This window comes from Polyodon spathula, chromosome 25 (assembly GCF_017654505.1).
Source record: "Polyodon spathula isolate WHYD16114869_AA chromosome 25, ASM1765450v1, whole genome shotgun sequence".
In the NCBI taxonomy this organism is placed as follows: Eukaryota; Metazoa; Chordata; class Actinopteri; order Acipenseriformes; family Polyodontidae; genus Polyodon; species Polyodon spathula.
Window position 1 is genome coordinate 22,810,583 of NC_054558.1, and position 26,147 is coordinate 22,836,729.

Below are 26,147 nucleotides of genomic sequence, written 5' to 3' on the forward strand. Positions count from 1 at the left end.
GGAATGTACAGCTCCTTGCATCGGGGCTCCTGGGCTCGGATGATGATGCTGATGATAGCCTGTCCCTGTTGCAGCCTGCACTGTGCCCGACCTCTGCAGTGCTAAGTACCTGGGCTCAGGATCAAAGTTAGGAAGACGTCATATTCGACTAAGCTGTCATCGTTTATCTTGAAGGGCACTTAAACTATCCAAAAAATGCCAGTTTCCACAACTCATGCAGGCAATGCACTCAACACCTGATCCGTTTTCATGAACTTTAAAATAATCTGGTGGATGCATCTCCTGAATCTACCACCACCGGTCAGCCACTGAAGCTACCTGTACCTGCTCAGCTAGGGCAGGGCCAGGGGAAACTGGGTCTGGGTTTCACAGCACAATGCCTCCTAACAGAAGTGACTACTCTCTACCTAGCCACCAACACCATGCTTTGAAGCCCCTGGGGTGTCTATGGGAGTTCTGCCTTCAAGCAAAAAAACAATCACGATTGCTGTACTTCTTTTCAAGGCTGCAGTCTGCGTTATTAATACAAGGTCTGTTTCTGGCAATGTTGTCATAGTAACACACAACTTCATTGAATTATGCAAGGTCTTTTTTATATTATTTCCCTGTCCCGGAAAAACAAAGGACATTCTCAACACAGCTCAATAAGAGGGGACGGACGCTGCCTGACTGAAGGATCCCCAGAAGAGGAAGCTTGAGCTAGGAAGCCAGCGTTGTCTTGACCCGTCTCTTATCTGACCTGTTCACATCACAGCAGGTTGGGCTGGATAGCATACCGTCTCCTATCATGAAGCACTTCCTGTTCTGAGCTAGTGATAGGACAGACAGGTGGTGAGGGCAGCCAGCTGATTGGCTGAGTCTACACTGTGTTGTCAGGTCATGTCACTTAACCTGTAGTCACCAATAGATTCTGGAGTTTGTGTTTATCAGCTAATGAAGCCAACCTTGTGAAATGGTCATAAAACTGTTAGCTATTTCAAGGTTGGCTAGTTAGGTAAAGTCAAATGTAGCTGTTTGAAAATCAAAACCGACACTTTAGGTACACATCTTGTTTGATTTCTCTGGGCTGTTAACACCCATTAAAAGTGAAATGATATCGTAAATTAACTGAAAACTACAGCAGTTACTGACTGTTGGAGAGCACGCCAACATCCCTGCTACATCTGTTAATAAAAAAAAGAAACAACAGCAAATCAAACCAACTATCTATCAACAAGAAACTGTACAATGTTAGACATCTATTTCAATACTACCTTAAATCACATATGTAGTAATACCACCTTAATTCAGTCTTTGGCCTCACACGCAGGGAGAGCTCCAATATTTGCAGGTGACGTGTTTATTTGAAATATAAATCGCAGGCTGCTCATTGCGGAGCTGCAGATGCATGTAAAAAGGGCTTTCCAGACCAGGAGCTCTGGGAGAACATGCCGTGTGCCCCATGGCAGGTAGATGAGTTTGCTGGTGCTGCTGAGAAACCCTAACCTGCAGCTGGTGTTGCACACGGCTTGAGCTAAATTTAGCAGTGGAGCTCAGAATAAGGGGCATTCCAAAAACGAGCAAAAACACAAACGCTTAAATGTCATTGAAATAATAACAACATCCATGTTCACAAGGAAGAGCACGTTGATCATTTCTGTTGATTTATAATAGCAATAATCCCCTTGCAGAGATGCCATTGCCTGATAGAGCCGGTCTGTGCTGCTGCGCATTACTGCTTAAATATCTCATCCGAATATAAAATTAGAATGAATTACTGATTGAGCCACTTAATTGCAATCAGTGAGAGGTTTGTTGAGTGATTGATTGATTGATTGCTTTAATTGGATTCAATGTATTTATGTTGACAACGTGGATCAGTTGAATGTCTGGAAATAAAGACTAACATGTTTTTTGTTCAGGTCAAGTATTGCTTTTTCCCCCTCCTTGACTGGCACTGACTTTTGCACTCTGCAGTTCTATCTCTCCCCATGGGGGCGGTGGTGGTGGTGAGGGGGGGTGTAAACACATGCACCATTGTCTATACTGACCTCAACTGGATATAACTGGGTACTGACAGAGCTGTTGAACCCTTTGATCCAGTAACATGCAAATTAGGTTGTTCTTGAAAATGTGTGCCCAGAGTAACAAAAGAATCTCGGAAACTACTGGATCAAACCGATATGCAATGGGAGTCGTATTTCCAACCTTGAGACAGACATACAGAGTTCATATTTTGAATGAGCAAAAGCAGGTGTAACAATAGCACCTCAAACTTATACAATACATTCACTTGATTGTTAATTTTCAACACAGTGATGGTTTATCTTTCAAAACTGAAACAGGCAATGCTCGTGTTTCAAAGGGCTGAAACTGAGGCTGAATTTTGCAATGCAAACAGCCCCCCATCAGTGCTTCTCGAGGAATATGCCCATTGCTATTTTGCAACTTGCATGTCTTGTTTGGTCTATGGGGGCCACAGTTACTATCTGAGTAACCTAAAACTCACCAACTAATCCAACCCATGCTGCACAGCTACCATTGGCAACTCCAAACCTTCCCTTTATTATTTAGAATACTTTTTATTAGTGTGCGTTTACAAGCCTCTGGAATAAGTGACTCTTTCCATAGAGAACAATATGGGCTGGTATCTTAAGTGATTCTTTTGATGAGATATTGCTTGTGTTATTACAGTGAAGTATTGTAAAGTCCAGCCTCCTGCTAAAAAATCTAATGCCGGGACATGCTGTAACATCACTTGACTTATCAGACTGAAAGGGAACGCACTGTAATATAAACACTGGCTGTCTTTTGTTTAATTCTTTCTTTTTTTTCTTGCCCTGCATCAGACAGCGTATGTATTTGCTTGCTGATGCTTTATCAAAACACTGGGAGTAGCATGCATATAAAAACAGAGACAGAGCGAGAGCGAGAGAGAGAGTGAACGCTGTACTTTGCTGCAGGGCTCTATCAATGTGCTACACTGATAAGTGATCAGTATCAGGCCCTTTCTCTTTAAGGTCAGGTGTGTAGGTATTTATTTAATGTCTATGTACTGTACACTATTTCCAACGAGGGTCCAATAGCAACTCTAGCGCAAAGTGCTTCCTATCCAACCCCAAGGGCACGTTTCTCTTAAAACACAGCTAAGAGAGGCTTTCAGGAGAGTAAGCCAGCACTGTACAGCCTTGTCAATCCTCTTTTTCACTTGCCTCGCCGTTTCTATTGGGAGTTCAGTGGCAATAATCCAAGCAGTGTGTAGAACGAGTAACGAGAGGCAATGAAAACAGCTGGAGCCCTATTAAACCTGCTTCAGCTCAGTAAACAGAAAACGAAAGACCTCAGAGTGAGTCTGTGTGTGTTAAAGACACCCAGCACCTTTCATATAAATTGAGGTTAAAACAAACAAACAAAAAAAAACATTCTTTATCTACTCACTTTGCTGTCTTGTAAAAACAGTATATTGTACAATCCTGGGAAACTAGTTTATAGCATATATAAACTGAACCTCACAACCAGTAGTCCTATGTTTGCATGTAATATTTAATTCAAATCATTAATATAGTCTTTCCTCACCCATGAAAGCCAACATCTTAGTCGATCTATCTACTTAGTCTCTATCTACGATCTATCATTTATTATTTGTTCCTGAAACCATTCAAATAACAAAGGGGTGTGCCAGATCCTTTGAGAAATATTGTACAGTAGTCAGAATCTTCAATTATGTGCTTTTTCTTTTAGATGGTCCATCTTGCGTGGGAGTGAAGATTGTTTTTGATTGCATGCGATATTAGAGGAAGTGCAGAGTGACGTGCCGGGGGTCTAACAGGACTGGGCACCCCACCTACAGGCTCTGCAGAGCGGGAGGACAGGCTGAGTACCGACCAGGGGGAGAGAGGAGCTCCAAGGACAAGGGCAAGACGTGGGAGGGAGAGAGAGAGCGAGCGCGCGCTTCTGGAAATTCAAAAAATGACAATGAGAGGAGCATTCCTGAGCTTCCTGGAAGATGTGTTTCTTCACTTTAAAAGTGTTTTTCTTTTCTGTGTCTGAAGCTAATATTCTTATCACAGGTTTTTGGAAACTCCCCTCTGATTTATGAAGTGAATATTAGCTTCTTCATGGCCTGGCTTGACTGACATGCATTTTAATCAGAGGCTCAGCCCTGGTAAAAATAAAAATACCACACAACTCCCCAACCCCCTCATATGATTAATGAGTCTGCTCATTCCCAGCATGCTGTACTATACCACAACAGGAATGGTTTCTAAAATGCCACAACAAAATTGCCATTGTGCTTTTTCACAAGAATGGGAGACTAATAAAAAAAATGCTGGTTTAACTTCTGGCAGACACAACATATAGATATTGTTAACCACCTCGTCCCTTTAACTTCTAAGAGATCCTATTCACTGACGTTTTTTTGTAGTTTTTATGAACGTATTCTCCTGTACATGTCAAGACTGAACAAGTCATTTTAAAACAGCACAACAAAACCTGTATAAGCCTCAACCTTTACCTTTATTAGAATAATCAAACATTTGAACAGAAAGCTCTATACTTATCTGTGTAGAGATGCTGTAACATGCAACAGGGTGTCACATCTCTTTATCAAGTGAAGACAAGCCGGTGATGTGTGAGGCAGCGTGGTAAGATGGTCATACTAACGTGTTTTCGAAAGGAAACACAGATGCCAAAACAAAGAAAGCAGATCCAGCTTTCAAAAGATCACTATTGCAATCTTCGACTAAGGTTTCCAGACACCCAAAACCTAAAAGCTGTCATGACACACAACGGCACGTTCCTTGTGCTCTTCTTTAAGAGCTCGTCTCGCAAGACAGGGATCATAGCTTTGGGTTTCATACATTTACTTGAAGGAAGTGTCACATGTACAGGACAGCAATCGCAGTGCATTGTCAAGGCATTCCAAGATGATGCGTCTTAATCTCTATCTCTACCTCTGTCACACACATGGTGCACCACTGAATAAGAAGCATTATTACAGAGCATGGGAGGTAGATTGGATTTAAATCGTCTTTAACAGCTAGAGACACCAAATAGACCCCATTGTTGTAGGTCTGATTTCCGTAACTTCGGGACCTTTAACATCTATTTATTTACTGTTACAGTGCGAGGCCCGTTTTTATGTTGCCAAAGGGCGCTCCACACAGTCAACAGTGTGTTTATCTTACAACAGTTTCCGCAGCCATGGCAGCATTCTACAATACCATGTGCTGAAGACAAAGGGTCCAAAGCAAGTGTCACGCCGATGACGAGAGGCATGTGTAGCAAACTGCTGGATTCACTGAGCTGTGGCTTGAGGGCAAAGCTGGATCCACAATCAGTGTAGAGGTCAATGAGTCATGCCATGTTCATGGGTCACCCATTGGACTGCCCTGGCCTCAGCACTCCATTGCCTCTGCAGATCAAAAAAATAAGCTCCCTTCTTTTAGACAGGAAATTAATATTATTATTGTGGATATGTAGCAACTGGAATGCTGTATGCAATTGCAGAGTTCCACCAGCTGTTTTATATCTACATTATCTCATGTAGAGTTACATGCAAGACATATGTATGTGTGAGGGTATGTATATATACTGTACATTCAACTGGAAAACTGCACGGCTGTTTCATCTGCTTTAGACTATGGCAGCGAATCTGTAAATTACTTGTATATGTTACAAAATCAATAAAAACAGAAAGAATAAGAATTAAATTGTATTCATTTTTCTTTTTTAATGTTTGGTTCTTCAGCAATGAAAACTTGAAATGCACAGCTGTAACAAATGTATCTGCGATATATTATGAACTAGGATCTGACATGTTTCAGTAGATGCAGGAGCTCACACTGCCCATACTCAGACCAGTCAAGTGCACCACTCTGAACTCATTTCACCTCCAGAATCTACTAATCGCTATTCCGTCGAACCTCACCCATTTATTTCAAGAAGGTAGAATGCATCTATTCCAAGGTGTTTGTGGGGGATTGGCTGTGAAATGAACAAGCCAGGTAACCTGTGTAATAATGCTGCTGTTTTGTGGCTCTGCTTTCCTGGTTTGATAGCTGTCACGAGCCTGTGGATACACAGCGCTGTTGTGTTGATAGCCTGCTGGTTTACATTCAAGTTTGGGCAGAAACGGAAACTTCTTGTTTTTTTCTTCTCCTCTCAATGGTATAGCTCCACCCTGCCCAGCCCTATTCAAATCCCCTGCCATTTCCAAACACTGACAGCTCGCAGGAAGCTCATCGTGCCAATAGAGAGAAGAGAACTTGCCTGCATTATTTCTTAAGAGTTAATCCTGCACTGTTTTTTTTTTTTTTTTTTTTTACTTGATCAGCATCTATTTATATAACATTTTTTGTTGGTTTTCAAAAACAGCTTTGAGTATAAAAACTTTTTATCCTCCTAAATGTGTATATATATATATATATATATATATATATATATATATATATATATATATATATATATATACACACACACACACACATTATATATATATATAGTTTAAAAAAAAGTTTAAATAATCTTATTTTGTTTGGTGGAGCTGTGCGCGATTATAAGAAAAAACGAAAAAAGCAAATTCTTGGATGGCTCTCAAACAAGTGTATTTGTTTCTGCTCAGTGTTTTGAACAGTGTTCATGCTTCTCTCTGCAGATTGCTCGAGTGCATCAGCTGCCATCACGTGCTGAATTTCAGCGACTGCTCGCTCCATCAACCCTCAATAGGCAGGATTACGAAGCAGAACAGCTGAAAAGCAGTCGACATGTTCTTCTACGCACACCTCAACATGGACTTGAAAACAAATATATTAAACATAACGATATGGGATCAGGTGTCTATATACTTGGATGACGAACCAATCACATTTTCAATTATTTCCAATTTTATTTTTGGTTACCAAATTTAAGATAAAGAATGTGAAACATGTCTTAATTGAAACTCAAATATTATGGTTATTCCCCACAGTGTTGATTCAGTGAGCTGGCAAGGCTGAGTCTTTAGGGACCTCAGAGATGGAAAAAAGACTCCTGCTGGTAGCAGTTTCCCCCCCTTTCCAGGTCTTAAAACAAGCCTGATTAGCTAGTGTGGGTAACTAACTCAGGTGTGACTGACTAAACTGGCATTAAAACAAGGGATGGATCAAACTGCCAGGCAATGGGAGTCTTATCTCCATCCTCGGTCCTTGTCAGCACTGATGTTGAAAAGCTACAGTTTTTAAATTAAATTTATTTCGAAGGATGAGGATGCAAAAGCCGTCATTTCCCTCTAAATGTAAGTATTCCTTAGGATTCTCTTGAATAATCAGGCTATTCTGCTAATGCATGTGCTCAAAGCCGCATTCTCAACAACAGAATCAATACGTGTTGGGAACTGTATCACTTATAATAATATTATTATTATTAACAAGGAACATACATAATTTCAACCATCACCTAAGCATGATAAAGCTATATAAAAAACATTTCATGACTTAAATGTTGTTTTTGTGAATAAGACCAATCATTTCTGAAAGGGGCCTGGCTTCTCAAAGCCATTCACTTCACATTGATATTAACATGTTGTTTTCAGATTGTAGAAACACACACTAGAAAGAAACAACTCAACCAACCCAGAATTAGACAAGTCAGACTCTTAACTTCGGGGCTTGTGAATTCTTCAGAAATACAAATGCCTGGAAAAAAAAAAAAAAAAAAGCGGCAATGACAATTTGTAGTGGACAGCTTGGAGAATCTAGCCCAGGATGTGCCGATGGTCTCTCTCTTTCTTTTAAAATGGTGGATATTTGTGTGCTCTAACAAAAACAAAAAAAATTCTTATTCTAGTTTTCAAGCCATATGGAGCGCAAGGATAGGATAAAGGAAGACAACACAAGCATGCTTTCTGTGAAAGATAGATTTTTATTGAATTTTTAAATTATCAAACAAATATATAATGCAGTACATCTGAAATACATGCATTTGGATGGGGTGCTCGTTGTCATCAGACCTGTCCAGCCCAGTTTGGGTTGAAGCACAAGTCGTCACAGGCCAGCACCCCTGTCATTACCCTGACCTGTACAACACTACTGAGCAGCACTAGATCCACGGTCAAACCACTCACTCCTCTACACACATCTAGCACAGCAAGCATCTGTGTGCGACTTTACTTAGAAAGTGCTCGGACTACCTCTCTGCCACGAGGAGGACGGCTTGTGTAGAAACGATACATTGTTTCCATCCTGTAGTCTTACAGCTCTTTCACAACAAACAGCACATGATAAACAAGCTCGGGAGGTCTGGGTTATTCTGTCATCACGCCATCCCTGAATAAAGCAAACAAGAAGCGCTGGACTGGGAGAGAAGGGGAAAGATTGGCGACTCCAGCCAAAGGTACAAATTGAGTAGGTAGCAAACCCTCCAAAGCTTTTCTCACCGTTCCTGACGGGATCATTAATCAGCGAGCTTAGATTTCAGTTCAAAAATATAAACAGGCATTTCCTCCGTGGTTTGAACATTTTCCAAAGCCAGTTTTGCCCCCTGAGAAACCAATTTGTTTTGTTTGTTTATTTATTTATTTAAAATCACATAATTTAAAACAATGCAATTTATCATATCTTGAGTAAAGCAGAGTGCACAGACATGGTACTTCTCTTTTCTGGTACAAATACATTTCATTCATATATATATACTTTATTTTGATCTATATGTTCCAATTTATTTTTTGTATGTATTTTCAGTCCCGAAACATCTATTTTAACGAACTGACCTTGACTATTATTATTATTAGCAGGCTGCTGAACGCTGAATAAATATCCAGTATTTTTCTGGTTGCCAAAACAAACTCAAACGGGCATGATGTGCTGATTGATGTGATCAAAGCAATACAGTGTGCTACAAATATAATGAAATCTTCCCACAGAGGGGCTCTTCTCCTCTTTCTTTTGAAGCATGTTTTGTTACATTAAAAGTAGACAATCTTTGGTGTTTCTACATAGAAGGAAAAAAAAGCTTTGCCAATCAGTCATCATTACTGAAAATAAGATACACTGTATTCATTTTGTTTTTAGTACGTTCGGGACATCAGCAGTAAAAAGCCTTTTAAAAGCATGTTTTTTTTTAGTTTTGTTTTGCTGAGAGAATGCTGGCAACCCCATCAGAAGGAGCAGATCGTTATTTGCAATAATGTTCACTTCCTCCTGCTCACTTTTCATTAAGTCCAAGCCAGTCCTGGAGAAGCGGTTCATCAGTAATGAAGTGTGGAATCTCCACAGTTTTATAAGTCTTCCTGTTGAAATGCCCAGTTACAACTCTTTAAAATAAAAGAACAATCGAACGGGACTCTCGTTTCCTAACTGCAAGTCCTTTACAGGCACCTATTATGTGCAAACCAGGAGGGGAACACACTTGACAACACTCCCACCTTCTGGTTGGGAAATGAAATACTTTTTAGACGAACCCACAGATTAGTTTAGGCAGCTTGCAGAATATTAGATGAGAACCGTGCAGTGGTGAGCTTTATATGCTATATATTTCAAACCTTTGCATTTATATTAGTTCACAATTCTCTTTTTTCTTTTCTAAAACTGTAGTTATTATAATGCAATCACACTCGTTACAGATTCAGAACTCATCAGAAGCAGAAAACCATGATTGTGGGAGTGCTCAGTAAGCTCATGTTGTGCCTCTGTAAAATGCATTTCAATACCACTTTGGAGATTGCTTGACTTGCACCCTGGGTCTAACATCTGTAAACAGCACCGACACTGTGGAGCTGTAGAGGAATGTAGAGCCAGCGTCGTGAAAAGCTGAGAATATCTGGAGCAGCTGTCCTGTTTCAGTACCTCTCCGTTCTCAGTCCAGTCCATTCTCTTGTGAGCTCTTGGGTTCAGGGACAGGGCTTACCCTCAGCACCCTGTGACAGTGGGGTCCAGGCCAGAGCGCTTGGTGATGTGTAACTTGACTATTTCTTCAGCGCTGGTTGGGTGGATGCCCACGGTTGTTATCAGCTGGGTGTAGGTGGCACCACACCTGCAGCAGGGAAAGACATGACAGCATTCGTAGACATCTCTGCATCATCAGAATGATATACCACAGCCCAACAGGGAAAGGCATGACAGCATTCGTAGACATCTCTGCATCATCAGAATGATATACCACAACCCAACAGGGAAAGGCATGACAGCATTCGTACACATCTCTGCATCATCAGTACCACAGCCGTCTGTATCAGTACTTGACTAGTCCCAATTTTGTAAAACTAAAAGTAGCGATTGTGATAATGCTTAATCTGTACAGAGGGGGTTGAGCAGCAGAGCTCTATAAAGCCTGAAGGAGGCGGTGGTTTGTTTCTCTTACTTTATCGCAAGGGCAAATCCCTGAATGACTTCCCCAGCGTTTGGTCCAGTGAAATGGAACCCAAGGATTCGCTGAGCCCCCTCCCGCAAACAGACCATCTACAACATAAAGGAAAGAAAGTTAAGTGGAAGCACTCCAGCCAGAGAAAGAACGGGTTACACACAAGAACAGTGCAGAACCGAACACTCACCTTGATGTAGCACTGACTGGCATCCCTTTCTGCTACTGTGAACTCTAACGGTTTGTAAAACGCATGAAAAACCTGAGAAACGAGAAGAGAAAATAACACTACCGGTAATTCTAATGTGCATGCTAAACGAAATCTCACATATGATTTATAATCCATGTGTCTTTGGTAAAGACGAGAGTTGGCAGGCTCTGTGTTGGAGTGACTCCTTGCCAGCTGAGGTAAAGGGATGCCGTTTCCTTTTACTGAAAAGGCCTGTAGTTACAAGGCCTAGGCCTGGGCGTACAGTATCACTCATGACCAGAAAACCTGCTTAGTCATGAAAAGGGCTGCTTTCTACTGGGGGCGTGTGGTCACATGCAACGCGGCTCTATCAACCCTCCTGCTCAGACGTCAATCACCTCGGTGAGTCACAGTGCAATTCTAAAGCGTTTTCAATCTGCTCTCCACAGGTGTTGCAGCCACCCACACAAAAGGACAGTGTTACCACAGAGATGGGGGGGGGGGGGGGGGGTAACAGCAGAGAACTGACACTGTTAATAAAGAAACAGAACCACAGCAACTCACCGGTGCAATCTCAATCCAGCGCAGTGACCTCAAAGCTAAACGCTTCATTATTGGAGAAAATCAACAAGAAGAATAGCAAAACCACTGAACACAGTGTATGTCAGGGGCTGGGGCCATTCCAATATAATAGCATGCTTGCTGCACTGATGGTTATTGGCGGCTACCAAACACAGTAAAAGTCTAGAATGACTTCTCTAATGTAAGCAAGGTTTCATTTTCAAGGAATGGCCCGCTGGACTCTCAGGCCCAGTACTGGCAGAGTTTCTGCACGACCCCCAGGCTCCCAGTCTCCCAGCTCTACCTCGATGCTGTCCTCTCCGTGCCGTCTGACCGCCTCCTCTTCAGACAGCCCCACGCTGCCGTACTCCAGGGGGGTGAACACTGTGGTGGGGACCTGGAAAACAGGCAGCGATATAAAATCTTGACTCCGCTGGTCTACATGCACAGGCGTGTCATTTATTGGTTAATAATCATAATACCACCCTCCTCCACACATGCTTTAGACATAACACTTACTAACACTGCTACAATCTTATACTGTATAGTTTGTATATTGGAAGACACTATTAAATGGCAAAGATTTTTGTATTGAACTTTATGTCCATCTAGTAGTTTTTAATAAACGTAACATTAGATGCTTTTAAAGTTAAACACTGCGCAATCAGCAGCCCTTTAACTGAGCAGTTAAAAGCACACGGCAGGGGAGCGTTTACAGTGTTTTTACTCACACAGTCGTAGTCCATCAGTTCAGTGGATTTGCCGAAGAGCCGGCGAGCCAGGAGCTTGCCTGCTTGGATAGCTGTGGGGGTCAATTCAGGACGCCCCTAAAATTACAAGAAACGCAAACCACTTCAATAAATAAAAAATAAAATAAAAAAAGAAACCTAAAACCAAATTACTGAATGTTATCTACTACAGTATTTCTTTGCCCAAGGTCTCTGAACTGGCCAATTGTCTGGAATTCATCTAGGTATAAACTGTACCCAAGGTTAAAGCCTGGGCTTCATGTCAAATAACATGAAAACGTTGGCTCGCGTTGACCGCACCAGTTTTGTTTTCAAGCTCTGTGCAGAAGAGCACTCCTCGTTCTTTTCAACGAGGAACTGTTTTGGTGACAGCATGGCACGTAGTCGATCACAGGAGAGGGCAGAAGGGGAAATGTACTACATCAGATCGGAGAATAATCGCTGCTTCAGGGAATTACTGTGTTTAAAAAGTTCCATTGTTTTGAACAGAAAGGCTTTGTACTCTGTGCTAGGCAACAAGTCAAAATATAAGACCATGAAAAGAAAAGGATTTGGGCTTCCTGAAGTCTGACTGCAACACAACTTTTCTGACATGTTATGAAGGATATATCAAACGTTTTTCTTTTAAAAATAACCTGCACTGGCTAGACTAAAATGCAAAGAGAGGGGAACTGCGTTTTGTCAGCCAATATATCAATTAAAATATAAATACGAGGGTAGCCATCTGACAAGTACAATGATCAAATAAGTGAAGTATCAACAAGCACATTCAGTTGGGAGCAGAGTCCTCAGCAGTGGAAACAGTTCAGTTTTATCTGTGCCACCCAAGTCTGACATTTAACATGCATCTCTTGCCCACATTTCTCCAGGTGCTCGTCAAGCATTGTTTATCATACTTTGGTGGTTTCAGAAGAACTGCTTCTGTTAAACCCAAATCTTAAAAGTATTTAAAACTGCAAAGTGTCATTCTCATCATCTGTCAGGAGAGCTGCGATCTTCTCACCCATCTGTACTTCAGGAGTCAAACACAACTGGCTGGATTTCAAGAGACAGAACATTACGACCGCAGTTCACTTTCACAGTTTTGTGAACCTGTCATTCCAACGTCCCATTTGGCTTTTTTTTCTTAAAAAGCAGTCCTTTGCATTTCAAAACTGCAGTGACTGTTCTTCCAGGACACACTCCCTGCAGCACACCTCACTGCTGAAGTGCACAGTGATCGGGACTCACGTCAGCGATATCTCCGATAGCGTAGATGTGAGGAACTGACGTTGCTTCATCAGCAGAGACGATAATCTTCCCAGTTTCTCTGTTCGTTTTCACTCCTACTTTTTCCAGGTTGAGGGCTCTCGTTTCTGGGGCCCTGCCTGAAAATGTACAAATAAATGAATTAATACTCCTCCACAACTCACTTGTTAAACTTTTTTTTTTCAAAATCTCTGACTCCTGAATTTCCAGATGCAACGTATTTTATGTTAACACAGACTTAAGGAACTCGGAAACAAAGTAAAGCCTGTTTTTTCAACACAGATTTCATGATCAATAAACATTTACATGAATCATTCCAATGCGCAGCTACCATCTGCCCCCAGCATGTCACATCTCGGTGCCTGTGGGAGCATTTCTGTGGGTTAGTTTTCATCTGCCTCGACCGTACTTCCGTAAGCTGTCGACAAGAGGCGATCTGTCTGTCTGTCTGTCTCACTTTCCTGCTGGGCTTGCAGGAGATTTCATAATACTGTTACTCTTCATTCAGATTGGAATGGGGAGGGGCTGGGGTACTTGCTCATGGAGTGTTCATTCAGATTAGAATGGGGAGGGGCTGGGGTACTTGCTCATGGAGGGTTCATTCAGATTGGAAGGGGGAGGGGCTGGGGTACTTGCTCTTGCACATGGAGTGTTCATAGAGATTGGAATGGGGAGGGGCTGGGGTACTTGCTCTTGCTCATGGAGGGTTCATTCAGATTGGAATGGGGAGGGGCTGGGGTACTTGCTCTTGCTCATGGAGGGTTCATTCAGATTGGAATGGGGAGGGGCTGGGGTACTTGCTCTTGCTCATGGAGGGTTCATTCAGATTGGAATGGGGAGGGGCTGGGGTACTTGCTCTTGCTCATGGAGGGTTCATTCAGATTGGAATGGGGAGGGGCTGGGGTACTTGCTCTTGCTCATGGAGGGTTCATTCAGATTGGAATGGGGAGGGGCTGGGGTACTTGCTCTTGCTCATGGAGGGTTCATTCAGATTGGAATGGGGAGGGGCTGGGGTACTTGCTCTTGCTCATGGAGGGTTCATTCAGATTGGAATGGGGGGGGGCTGGGGTACTTGCTCTTGCTCATGGAAGGTTCATTCAGATTGGAATGGGGAGGGGCTGGGGTACTTGCTCATGGAGGGTTCATAGAGATTGGGATGGGGAGGGGCTGGGGTACTTGCTCTTGCTCATGGAGGGTTCATTCAGATTGGAATGGGGAGGGGCTGGGGTACTTGCTCTTGCTCATGGAAGGTTCATTCAGATTGGAATGGGGAGGGGCTGGGGTACTTGCTCATGGAAGGTTCATTCAGATTGGAATGGGGAGGGGCTGGGGTACTTGCTCATGGAAGGTTCATTCAGATTGGAATGGGGAGGGGCTGGGGTACTTGCTCATGGAGGGTTCATTGAGATTGGGATGGGGAGGGGCTGGGGTACTTGCTCTTGCTCATGGAGGGTTCATTCAGATTGGAATGGGGAGGGGCTGGGGTACTTGCTCTTGCTCATGGAAGGTTCATTCAGATTGGAATGGGGAGGGGCTGGGGTACTTGCTCATGGAGTGTTCATGGATTGGTTGGGGAGGGGCTGGGGTACTTGCTCATGGAAGGAGGGGCTGGGGTACTGGGGTACTTGCTCATGGAGTGTTCATTCAGATTGGGATGGGGAGGGGCTGGGGTACTTGCTCATGGAAGGTTCATTCAGATTGGGATGGGGAGGGGCTGGGGTACTTGCTCATGGAAGGTTCATTCAGATTGGAATGGGGAGGGGCTGGGGTACTTGCTCATGGAGGGTTCATAGAGATTGGGATGGGGAGGGGCTGGGGTACTTGCTCATGGAGGGTTCATTCAGATTGGAATGGGGAGGGGCTGGGGTACTTGCTCATGGAGTGTTCATAGAGATTGGGATGGGGAGGGGCTGGGGTACTTGCTCATGGAAGGTTCATTCAGATTGGAATGGGGAGGGGCTGGGGAACTTGTCCTTGTTCCTGCAGCACTGATACATAGTGATTATGCGTGGACTGTATGAAACAACAGGTGTAAAAGAAATACAAAATATTAAAATGGAAATGCAAGTGTTTCAAATGCATTGCTGCAGTGTTGTAACACTCCACAATGAGATCATACATACCCAAGGCGGTTACTTCAAATTGTCATTATTAAGCTATGCCTTTGTCAGAATGTTCTGCTTAATCCTCAGTCCTCTCAATACAACACTTTACTTTCTAAAGGGGCGCAAGACAAATCAATTTGTGCAAACTGCTCTGCAGACTTGAGCCATTCCTGGCTGCTCGCTATGACAAAACCCAGAGGCATGCAGTAAATCAGCCCCTTGGGTTTTTAAACGCTGCGTACAGACAGCGAGTGACTAAATAGAAAGCATCAAGACTCAAATAATCAACAGCCGGTTATTGTGAAGCTGGTTCAAGTTTCAGTTTGATTTCTTCCTGTCATATGGTTAAGAGATCAGCTTGGAGCTGGCAGTCTATTCTAACCTGCACGCCGTTCCTTAAAGCTGCCGGTGTTGCCAGCTAACTGAGGAGGGTAAGTACGGGCTGCTTTCAAAGCATGATGATACTGACCGATGCAGTACAGTACACAGGCGATTCGGTCACATATTGATCTTGGTCAGTCATCGCTGACATACACCTTGACATGCGAAGTACTGAGTATTTGCAACAACATTGCCCATTAGTTAACTTTGTACCCAATAGCGTGGAATCAGCTATCCAATAACATATAACTTAATAAGCTTTTGGTCTTCTTACATTTTTCACTCCCACTCCAACCAAAAAACAAAGCATTTTTTTTCAATTTTCATAAAATTGCGCATCTGGTCTTAAAAAACCAACACTATTTAAAAATACACATTGTTCATTTTATCAGTGTGCAATTTCTCTTTGCCACTGGAAACACTCTTGGAAAGGGAATGTTAGTGCCAGCTGGATACACCCTGAACAAATAAAGAAATAAAATAACCCTCCTCGTAGACCAAGCAATCCTGCCTGTGGGACTGGGAAGAGTGGGGAGGGGATGCTGGTCAGCATTTTAATTGGGAGACCTGGCAGACAGGAAATCCTCAATACTGCTCCGCTTCCTAATCTATTATCCAAGGGACCTGATGTAAACAGAAACAATGAATCAGAACCCAACCCGCCAATCAGCCACTGGGATTGCAGCCCTCGTAGTGGATAATTAATTCCAGGGTGAATATAAAAGAAGATTCCAGACTGCCTTGGATACTGCTGCTTTCATCAAATCAACGTGAAATACGAAAGTACAAAGCATGCTTAATCATAACAAGCATTCTGCGGTACGCTCCGAGGAAGAAACCGTCTTTCAGCGCTCAGGCTGGAACCAGATTAGAGGGGGAGGAAAGGGAATAGAATGATTCACTTCAACCCCACACAACTCTCCACTGAACTATACATTTACATCCCAGTCTACGGTTTGCAGTAAGAAAACAGAACGCGAGCACAAAACACTTCTTTATCAAATAACTTAACAAAACCTGCTAATCCCTTTGCCGTTACATCGGTCTCTAATGAACCAAGAGGTAAGCACGTGACTTACACAATCTTAAACGTATACATGTACGAAGTGTGTCTGCAGAAACTCTATACTGATACTTGCACACAGCCAGAATGCGAGTCCAGCTAGCACCATGCGAGTACAGCAGTCGAAGATGAACAGTAAGACCGACACGCCAACAAACATTTCACTTCAAGACCCTATATCAAAATTACAAACAAAGAAACACAGGCATTGATTCACTCCAAAAAGCTGAAAGACAGATTGAGAAATTCAAACACCATGCTTTTGACTTTGTTACCTTAAAAATCAGATATCAAAACAGAACAAAAGCAGCACTGGCAATACAAAGTGAAAAAAAAAAAAACGATACGAAAGGAAAGATTGAAAATTCCGCTGATGAAGCCTTTTTCAGGAAATCCACACAGAGAGAACAAAAGAGGGAGTTCAGCATCCCGCTGCACTGGCACTTCCTGATGGGGAAAGCCTGCTCTCCAGCATGTCCATTTCAAACTGCCCTTTTTATTTCCATCACATCATTTCACTGCCTTGTTTTTGATTTTGATATTTGTTCTCCGTGCTGACAAAGCAGTGTCCCAGAAAGTATTGTGGGATGCCAGTGATGTGTGAAGTGAATTGGCCCTTCCATGTTGCACCAGACTCCATGACCAATTACAATATTGCAGCATTGGCTCAGCACTCATCATACCTACAAATGACCTTTCGTTCTTGTGTCTGGATACATGGCTCTATTACGCTGCGATATAGAACGTCACGACTCCTTGGTAAGCATGCATGTAAAACGGTCTAGTGCACATCGTCTTTACCTACTGCCCACAGCACTGTATCAAAGATATCCTGGTCCTCTTTGCCGGAGTCCAGGTCTGTCCAGGAGACCAGCAGGCGCCCCGTCTCCAGCTTTTCCACTTTGGAAGGACTGCATTTCCAGTGGAACTTGGTACCATAAGACTCCATGTAATCCGTCACTAAGCAGGCAATTTGCTGCAAGAGACACAAGACTAAAATTAGCTGGTGAAGGAACCACTAAAATCAGCCAAAAACATGCAGTTTCAGAAGCATGCAGAGACAGCATTCACTGTGAGCAGACAAGGGATCGGTTCCTTACATCAGCGGTTCTCAATCCAGGTCCGCATTCCAACTGAGCTCTCAATTACTTAACTAAACCCTTAGTTGAACTAACAATTAGCTTAATTAAGCCTTCTTAACTGTTTTCAGCTCTTAAAGAGTTGGAGAGTTCAAATTAACGGTAAAATCAGATCAGTAACTTGAAATCTGCAACTTGTTAGAAAAAGGTCTAATTAAGCAAATGACTAGTTCAATTAAGGGTTTAGTTAAGTAATCTTGAGCTCAGTTTTAACGAACACCAGAAGACACAGGGGTTCCTGTGGACCCGGGTTGAGAACCACTGCCTTCGGGGATACCAAAATGACTGCTACGAGGGGCCTGGGGAGCTGCAAGCTAATTACTGCACTCCCAAAACACTTGCATGATATTCACTGAACACTACAATGGGAATCCCAACCAGGATCTCTACACACAGGGCAAGGTTTGATACACAAGTTAAAAATGGAATACCTGATCGAACCCTCGCAGTGGAATGCTTCTCACCATCACAGAGGCGTCCACACCGATGCCTGTGATAAAACCAGCGCACTCAAGGGCAACATCTTGAAAACCAGCAAGTCAAGGAAGAGAGTGAGCTGCAATACCTTTTACTACTACTGCATGCTTGCACTGTGATTCACCAGACTTACTAAACAAGCCTACAAAACAAGAATTATACTTGGGTATTTTAAGCCCCACTCTAAGCATCCCTTTAAGCCACTTGTGCAACACTACAACATTGTGATACTACCTCTCTTAATGCAAGCTCTGATGCAACCAGAGCCAGTCCTGAGCTGCTCCTGATCAGTGACAAGAGAAAATGAAGAATGCTCTCCTTCAGGGCAAACCACACCTTTGAAATCTTCCCAGCTGCTTTGATAATTCAGGAGGGTGAAAACCCACCCAATCCCCTGCCCGGGTTAAAAACTAAAACCAACAACCAAGACAGGCTCAGAGTCACAGCCTTCCCATGCAGATGGGACCAAACGCAAGTATATTTACTGCAGCATGTTTAAGGATACAGCTGGCACCAACAACCAACCTAAAAGAGAAGAGAAATTAAATGAAATAAATACAATATGATTGTGTCTGTTGAAGAACTAGCAAAACTTAATATCTGGAAAAATGATCTGCACATGAAATCTCCTTTGTAGGAGAACAGGAAACTGACAACTAGAATCTTTTAGTCCATTATCCTGGACATACCATAAAATGCAGCTCGAAGGCAAAAAAGTATTGTTAAAGAAACCATTTTGGGAACATTATCACAAAATAAACACTTGTGTGTCATTTTAAGTTGTCCTTTAGAGGGTAACTGGACTGTACAATGACTTTGTTTCTACATACAGCCTAATTAGATCACATCTCCTGCCAGCTGATCCCTGCAACAAAAATGTTCCCTTGTAAATGATACAGAATTGCCCTATTCATTGACAGCAAAAAGAAACACTGGAGCAGCAGAGGAGAGGTGTGTGTGTGTGTCATGCATTTAACCCATCTGAAAGAGAAGGTGCTGCTAGAATAGATCATTGCAATGTCACTGCTAATCCTTGCAGCTGCTAAACACTACATCCCAGTCTCAATGCACGGTGCACATCGCAGGCCAAGGCCAGCCTTTCCAGCACCTTTCCCTCCAGCAGGGAATGCTGCTGTACTTCAGCTTTCCCTTCAGTACACCTTGACAGGTAAGTGTCGTGCAGTCATTCACTCAAACAAAGCAGGCACGTTCATATCAGCATCCCCGGCTTGCAACTGTCCCGGTAATGTATAGATGTACTTAACGTTTACTGTCAGCGGGATTAGGGGATTAGACAGGGGCTTTGCTACGATTTCAGAGATTTATAGCAGAGATCTTCCTCAGCTGATGTATTTTTGGGGGAGGGGGGTACTTTTAGCTTCCACTATTTACAGTACACTATTTACATAGACACAGCCATGCTTACAAACAGAAACTGGTATTCTAATAAAAAAACTAAAGAAATTGATATATATCATTCCGTTTAACCTTTGGATCCAGGGGTCTGTAAATCTGTTCTTAGGCAGAGTGGCCCCAACTAGCAAAATCTTTCTGCACTTTAAAACAGTTCTCATTACAGTGGATCAGGCAAGCCATGGACAGAGCAGAACTGTCTATGGCACAACAACACTGCCTTGGATATAGGTAACACTGCAGTTTAAGTGTTATAAAAAGTACATTATGCATCGATCAATGTGTTACAAAGGAAGTCAGAAACCATATTAGACAGCTGTTGATAATAATCTACCAATATTTTCAGAAGACTTGTTGGGTCCTGTTCAATTGACTGGGGAATTTTTTTATTTTTTTTAATCCATCATCCATTACACGTTAGTTTAAAAAAAATAAAACACGCTGCGGTTAACAGAAGAGTTGATAAAACAGGAGCCTGGTCCACTCACTGCTATCAGTGCATTACAGGGTAGGCTCATATATCCCACATGGGTCAGGGACAGCTACAGCATGCAGAGGATTTGGCTCTCCAGTACTTCTCCTCCAACCCTGCCGAATGTTATCCGGTACACAGGGAGCTGTGATGACAGCCCAGACACTGCTGAGACTCCCTCAGTCCCAGTTTCCAGAGGGAGCTCAGTATGCAGGACTGTGCACTCATGTTTGGCTGGCCCTGATCTGTGCCTCCAGACTCATTAACGGCACTTTCCACAGATCCTCTCTGGCACTGAGTGAACAAGCACAGCAGCGCTACTGTAGCCCCCGCAGGCTTTATTTAGACTAAGACTCAGGAATGTGACGGGTAAACATTATACTCCCTTAACACACTGTTACAACTTGCACCCACAGTCCAGTGGACAAAAGAGGTCTTGGAAAAGGACACACTTCACAGTTATAAATCTTGCAAGTATGTGCTTTATTTTTTTTAGCTATTACCTTTAAATATTTAAACACCAGAATTACCACGGATTATGGTTTGAGTTCATTTAATATCAATATCTGTTCTCAGCTCCACGGTCAGCTGCTTAAACTGTTTAATGCAAATCAACTCTACAATGAGTGTTACTTTTAAAACAATGTCTTTGAGATCCTGTTGAACTGTTTTTCAATTCAACTGCAGTGAACCAATCAATATGGAAACACAGAGTACATTTAGCAAAATGTAAGAAATGATCTTGTCAGGACAGACAAAGCATTCGGGAGATTGACAACTGCTTTGCATTTCTGGCAAAAAAGAACAAACCAATGTTTTCTGTTCTGCAGTTTGTTTAATTATTTCTCCTAGCTGCACAATGCAGAGGTCTGGCTCACCAGGAGAAGGCTCCAACAGGTTAATTTCTGTAAAGGGTTCATGAGACTTCAATATTTTTGGCCACAGTTTTGCTATAAAACTCCCTCTAACTGTTGTGGAAGGGGTTGTTTTTTGCCAGACCACCAGTCATGCTTTTGTTAAAAGACAAAACAATGACAACAGGACAGGCAGAAACAGCCCGTTTTTAAAGGGTTAAAACAGCCCAAAACCCTCCGATCTTATGGAGAACCGTTACTGAAGCACTGGTGAGTAACTGCACTTCTGGCTGTGCAGTACTCGAGCAGCACTGACTTAATTGTGAAGGTAGCAGACCCCCAGCTCGGTGTTCGTGCCTCAGTCTGTGGGCTGCTCCCACCTCAGCACACACTCTGATAGTTCCTGCACTGCTGTAGCTCAGGTGTGCTGTGAAGTGGCTCCGCCCCGGAGTTGCAGATCACTCTCCTGGGCGTGCAGCAGCTTTAAATTGCTGCAGGGGATATTAGTAAGGCTGCTTGGAAGCCAGCTTGTCAAACTCTCCATCAGCTGCTATCCATCCAGTACCATCTGTATCAAAGACGTCCGATTTTAAAAATCAATAAGATAAATAAATAAATAATGATCGACAAGTCCTAATAATCTTTTATACCAACAACCTCTAGCCAAAACAAACAAACAAACAAAAACGTTCGTGTTGCAACAATAATGAATATATACTGCCACCAAGTGGTCAGCTCCAAGCTACAGCAATCAATGCACCATCTACTGCAGCATCTGCATTTCAGTAAGCAGCAGTTACTGTGCTGCCATGAAACACTCTCACCAACCAGCTTTATCAGCCCTGCATCCACAGCCTACACAAGCCAAGCCAAAATAAACCATGCTTATACCTTATACACGACGTCTGCAACGTATCTGTTCACTGGGTATGTATTCTTACTGTATACCGACTTAGTAATGAAGTGGTCACATTCACTTTTCAAAAGAAAATATACAGGCGACAGTTTGCACCGGAGCAAAGTCTTGACTTACGTTTTTCCAGGTGATTCTTTCAACCAGAAAATGTCATCGCTTGAAATTCCATACTCCAGTGATCCAGGAATCTGGAACACACATTCAAACAACGGGGTCTAGCGTCTGACTCACTGTCTGTAGGGTATTTTGAATAATACTCAGCATTAGGAAAACTTCCTTCATATGTTACTTAGCAGAATTGTATTTCACTCATCTGCAAAGGCAATTGTCAGAATGCACTGAAGGTCATCCTTTATAAAAAGACAGCCTGCAAGGACATGTGTGTACAGCATGGTACGTATTGTTATCACAGTTTTGCAGGAGACTCACATGTGTGGGGTACTTTGGCCGTCCTCCAGTTGCAATCACAATATTCCCAGCAGTAAGGACAGACTGCAGATAAACAAGCCAACCGTGTTAATTTAATTCACTGAGCACAGTGACAACAAACACATCACACCATTTGATTCAATTGCACCGATTCCATATACTGTGCACAGTCAATACTGAGATGTAACCCTCCTATAGAAACCACTGTAATTTAAGTTCAATTTACATTTGATGAACAATACATAGGGTCAGCTTGGGGTTGCCTCCTTCTCAACTCCAAATGACACCAGCTCACAATATAAAGTTGCAGCTAAATGAACATTATGTTGGTTAACTGTAATGCAACACTGTAAAGGCTCTACAAACGATTGCATGCAAAGGGATTCAGATGTGGATCTCATTCCACTGGGTCCTAAACACAACTGTTCTATTTTTACTTTGCTTGTCTGTACATTTTCCTGTAAAGATTTGACAGCCGAAGCATCAAAACCTGGTACACAATACAGCAGTATCACCTGACAGCACTCAAACATTACATATTAAGGAAAGGATACCATGGTGTCAGGCAGGCTTCTGAATTCAATGACCCCTCTGGTGTTTTTGGAAATTTTTTAATTTTAAATACAGTACTGCAGCATGATCAGAGGTAAAAGGTGTCTGGAGAATGGAGAGTGATTTAAAACACATATTCACAGATTTGTCAGGGCAGCATTGGATATCCTTCTTACCTCTTTGCCAGTTTTTGACTCTGCCCTGACAGTGTGTCCATCCATCAGGCTGCCTTTAAGGTTCAAATACTTTACTTTTCTGTAAATAAATTAAACAATACCATGTTTCATTAAACTTTGCTTTTAACACGCAACGTCACCTAGCAGAAGACTCTACAAATAAAAGGTTGATTAAAAAGTTGGGGAGTGAAAACCTGTTGTGTGATCTCTTACGGAATACTCCATAGCAGCAGGACACTGTTACGCTTCAGTAATGATGCCTGACATTAACAGTAGAGATATTCATTCTTTATCATTCCCTCAAATAATATACAGTACAACAGCTTTGACATAACAGTTCTTAGTGTAGTTACATTTCCATGGTCCCCGTAGATACTGTGCTTGTTATTTCAACACCTGTTTACCCTGCAGCAATTCAGTTTGCTTCCAGTAAAGAGCTCACTGTAGGATCTGCTCATCCCCTTGCACCGACAGGCTTTTCCCTTACAGGTGCAAGCTCTACACAATAAAGAATGAAAGACGATACTGATCTACGTGCAAACACGAAACACTGGAGACAGAGACAGCGAGCGAGCGAGCGGGGTGCTCTCGTTACGGAGTCAAAACTTTGTTTTAATATCAAAATGCTGCTGACAAACTACCAATAGATATTAGAAGAAGAAAAAACATTTTGGTTTTGCACACACACACTTACACTACAGTTCATAAAGGCTATATGGTATGTTTAAAGGTGCTGGGATCAGTTATTTAACCCTACACATACAGTAAGCAACATAATATTCAGTTGTTTCCACCAAGGTCAAATCCTTTTTATAAAGGTGTGTGCATGCACAGCATAATGCGCAACTGCCTTCTGCACTATAAAAACAACTTCAGTACTCCGCTACCCGACTTAAACATCACACAATTAATTAATGCAATACTGAAACACTGAATTAGCGAAAGACCCTAATACTGTACTGCCAACGCAGAGCCTCCTGAAGTGGTGGCTGACTGAGTGGATCTCCTACTCACTTGTCCTGCAGCTGGACTCTGTGTCCCCAGTTCAGGGACCTGATGTAGTCCTGAACAGCTGATGCCATGGTCAACCTGAAAAAAAATCAAATCAACAAAAATGACATCAGTCATGGCCTGTGTGACCAACGTCGTCCAGCCCAAACCTGCACTGGGACCCTGAGTTCAAGTCTTTGCTCTGTAACTGTACACATTTACAGACACAAGATGCCAAATCCCATATAACCTAACCTTAGTATTGTAATGTTACTGCATCATATTGCACAGTGAATCAAATAAAACACCCTTTTGCTGCTGCTCCATTTTCACTCCATCGTGTTACAATAAGTCTCCAGCAGATGGTGCTAAGAAAGCTACCTTGGACAGGAGGCCTCCACTGATCTGCACTGCAGAAACCGACTGTCTCTGCAGCTGGAATAAGTCAAATTAATGAAGGAACAGCTCAGTGGGGGTTTTATTTGTGTGCATTATTCTTTTTTTTTTTTAGCCCATTGATGAAGTTCATGAACTTTCTTTAAGGTGGTAATAATACTAATAATAATAAGATGCTTATGCAAGAACAACTACTACTGACTGTCTTTGTCCATTTGTTATGCATTATTGTTGCCTCACTTTCCAATACACAGCTCTGTGTTTGTGTTGATTGTAGGGGGCACACTGAACTCCTATGCCATGACCAGAGTCTCACCAGTCGTGGGTGATTGGGCTGGGTATCGTCCAGCCATATCTCTGGGCATCTTTAATAGCACCTCCGAGAAGAGCAGCCTGGTGCATTAGTTTCTTGGGAATGCAGCCCACATTCACACAGGTTCCACCGAGACCCCACTTGGTACCTAGATTCAAATGTTAAAATACAGAATGCGCACCAGTTGTCACTTCAAAAGAACCATCATAAAAGCACCCTATGCTGTAGGTTTCATTTTTGCATACCTTTAGGTGAAGACTCCACATAATCTAACACAGCGACTTTCTTTCCAAACTGAGCAGCTGAAAAACACAACATCACACAGAAAAGCAGTTTAGAAATGCAAAACGTCAGTTAAATTTTTTTTTTTTTTCCTGTGTAACTCACTAAACTAAACAGCTCAAACTGCTATGCACTGGGAGTCTTATCTCCACCCCTGGCTACTGTCTTGTGGGCGAGTGGCAAAATAGAGCAGGCCTCAGTCAAGACACGGTTAAACTTTAAAACCAGTGACTTACCTTCTTTTGAACATGCCAGGCCACCTGATCCTCCACCGATAACCACAAGATCATAGTCATATTTACCTGCGCAAAACAAAAAATACACGACATAAGCAGAATACATCTTCTATGTTCTCATTACAATTGTTATTATATTACCCAGTAAACGCGACTTTGATACACAGTCACTTGCCCTAGGCCTATTATCATTTTACTGTGCCTTTACCATATTAAACAGCACTAAACTGTAGAAGGTACATTTTTTAAACGATGATACAAAGAAGTTGGAATATTTAAATATCGTTCCTCCCCAGTACAGTCTTTTTGTTTTGTTTTTTTTTGGCGTTACGGTATCATTTTAGATGTTACCTGCACACACTAACAATAATATAACTGAACTTTCGCAGAGCACACGAGTAAAGGAAGAGGGCCACCCTTCTAATTGTGCCGTGTCAGGATATAAAAAAACACACCTGCGATAGAGCCCCTGATGAGTCGTGTAACTCAGCTAACGGTCTTACATTTACAGAAACATACGCTACACTCAGAGACATTACCTGACAGCTGTCTTCTGACTGCACTTTGAAAGAAAACTGCCCGTTTTAACCGGCGTGTCCACTCACAGAGGGCAGACATACTGTTTATTAGGCAACAGGACCCCGGTGGGTAAGCTGTCTGCCGCGGTGCCTGAATACTAAGCAACCAGAAAAATACACAATAACTCGTGTAACTGTGAACAATGCAAATATCCTGGAGTGTCAGCTAAAGCGCTATTACTGACTTGACTACCACATGCCTGTTAAATATACAACCCACAACGCGAGTGATGTGTAGATTCATTATACTGCAGTATGTAGTTACTATGACATGGTCAGTTATCTATAGAATCCTGTTTTTTTTGTAAGG

At 42.5% G+C, this 26,147-nt stretch overlaps 1 protein-coding gene across 1 annotated transcript; it reads right to left on the reverse strand.

Annotated features, from left to right (window-relative positions):
• Nucleotides 1–7,854: 7,854 nt before the first annotated feature.
• LOC121299763 (thioredoxin reductase 2, mitochondrial-like) lies at nt 7,855–25,943 on the reverse strand. Its single transcript, XM_041227795.1, has 17 exons — nt 25,799–25,943; nt 25,260–25,325; nt 24,987–25,043; nt 24,745–24,889; nt 24,057–24,131; nt 23,043–23,121; nt 22,315–22,377; nt 22,003–22,073; nt 18,736–18,755; nt 18,185–18,276; nt 17,416–17,590; nt 13,048–13,184; nt 11,800–11,895; nt 11,373–11,465; nt 10,508–10,579; nt 10,318–10,415; nt 7,855–9,990 (listed from the first exon to the last, which is right to left on the reverse strand). Exons 1-17 carry the CDS (start codon nt 25,875–25,877, stop codon nt 9,867–9,869), a joined length of 1,542 nt encoding a protein of 513 aa, XP_041083729.1. The 5' UTR covers nt 25,878–25,943; the 3' UTR covers nt 7,855–9,866.
• Nucleotides 25,944–26,147: the final 204 nt, after the last annotated feature.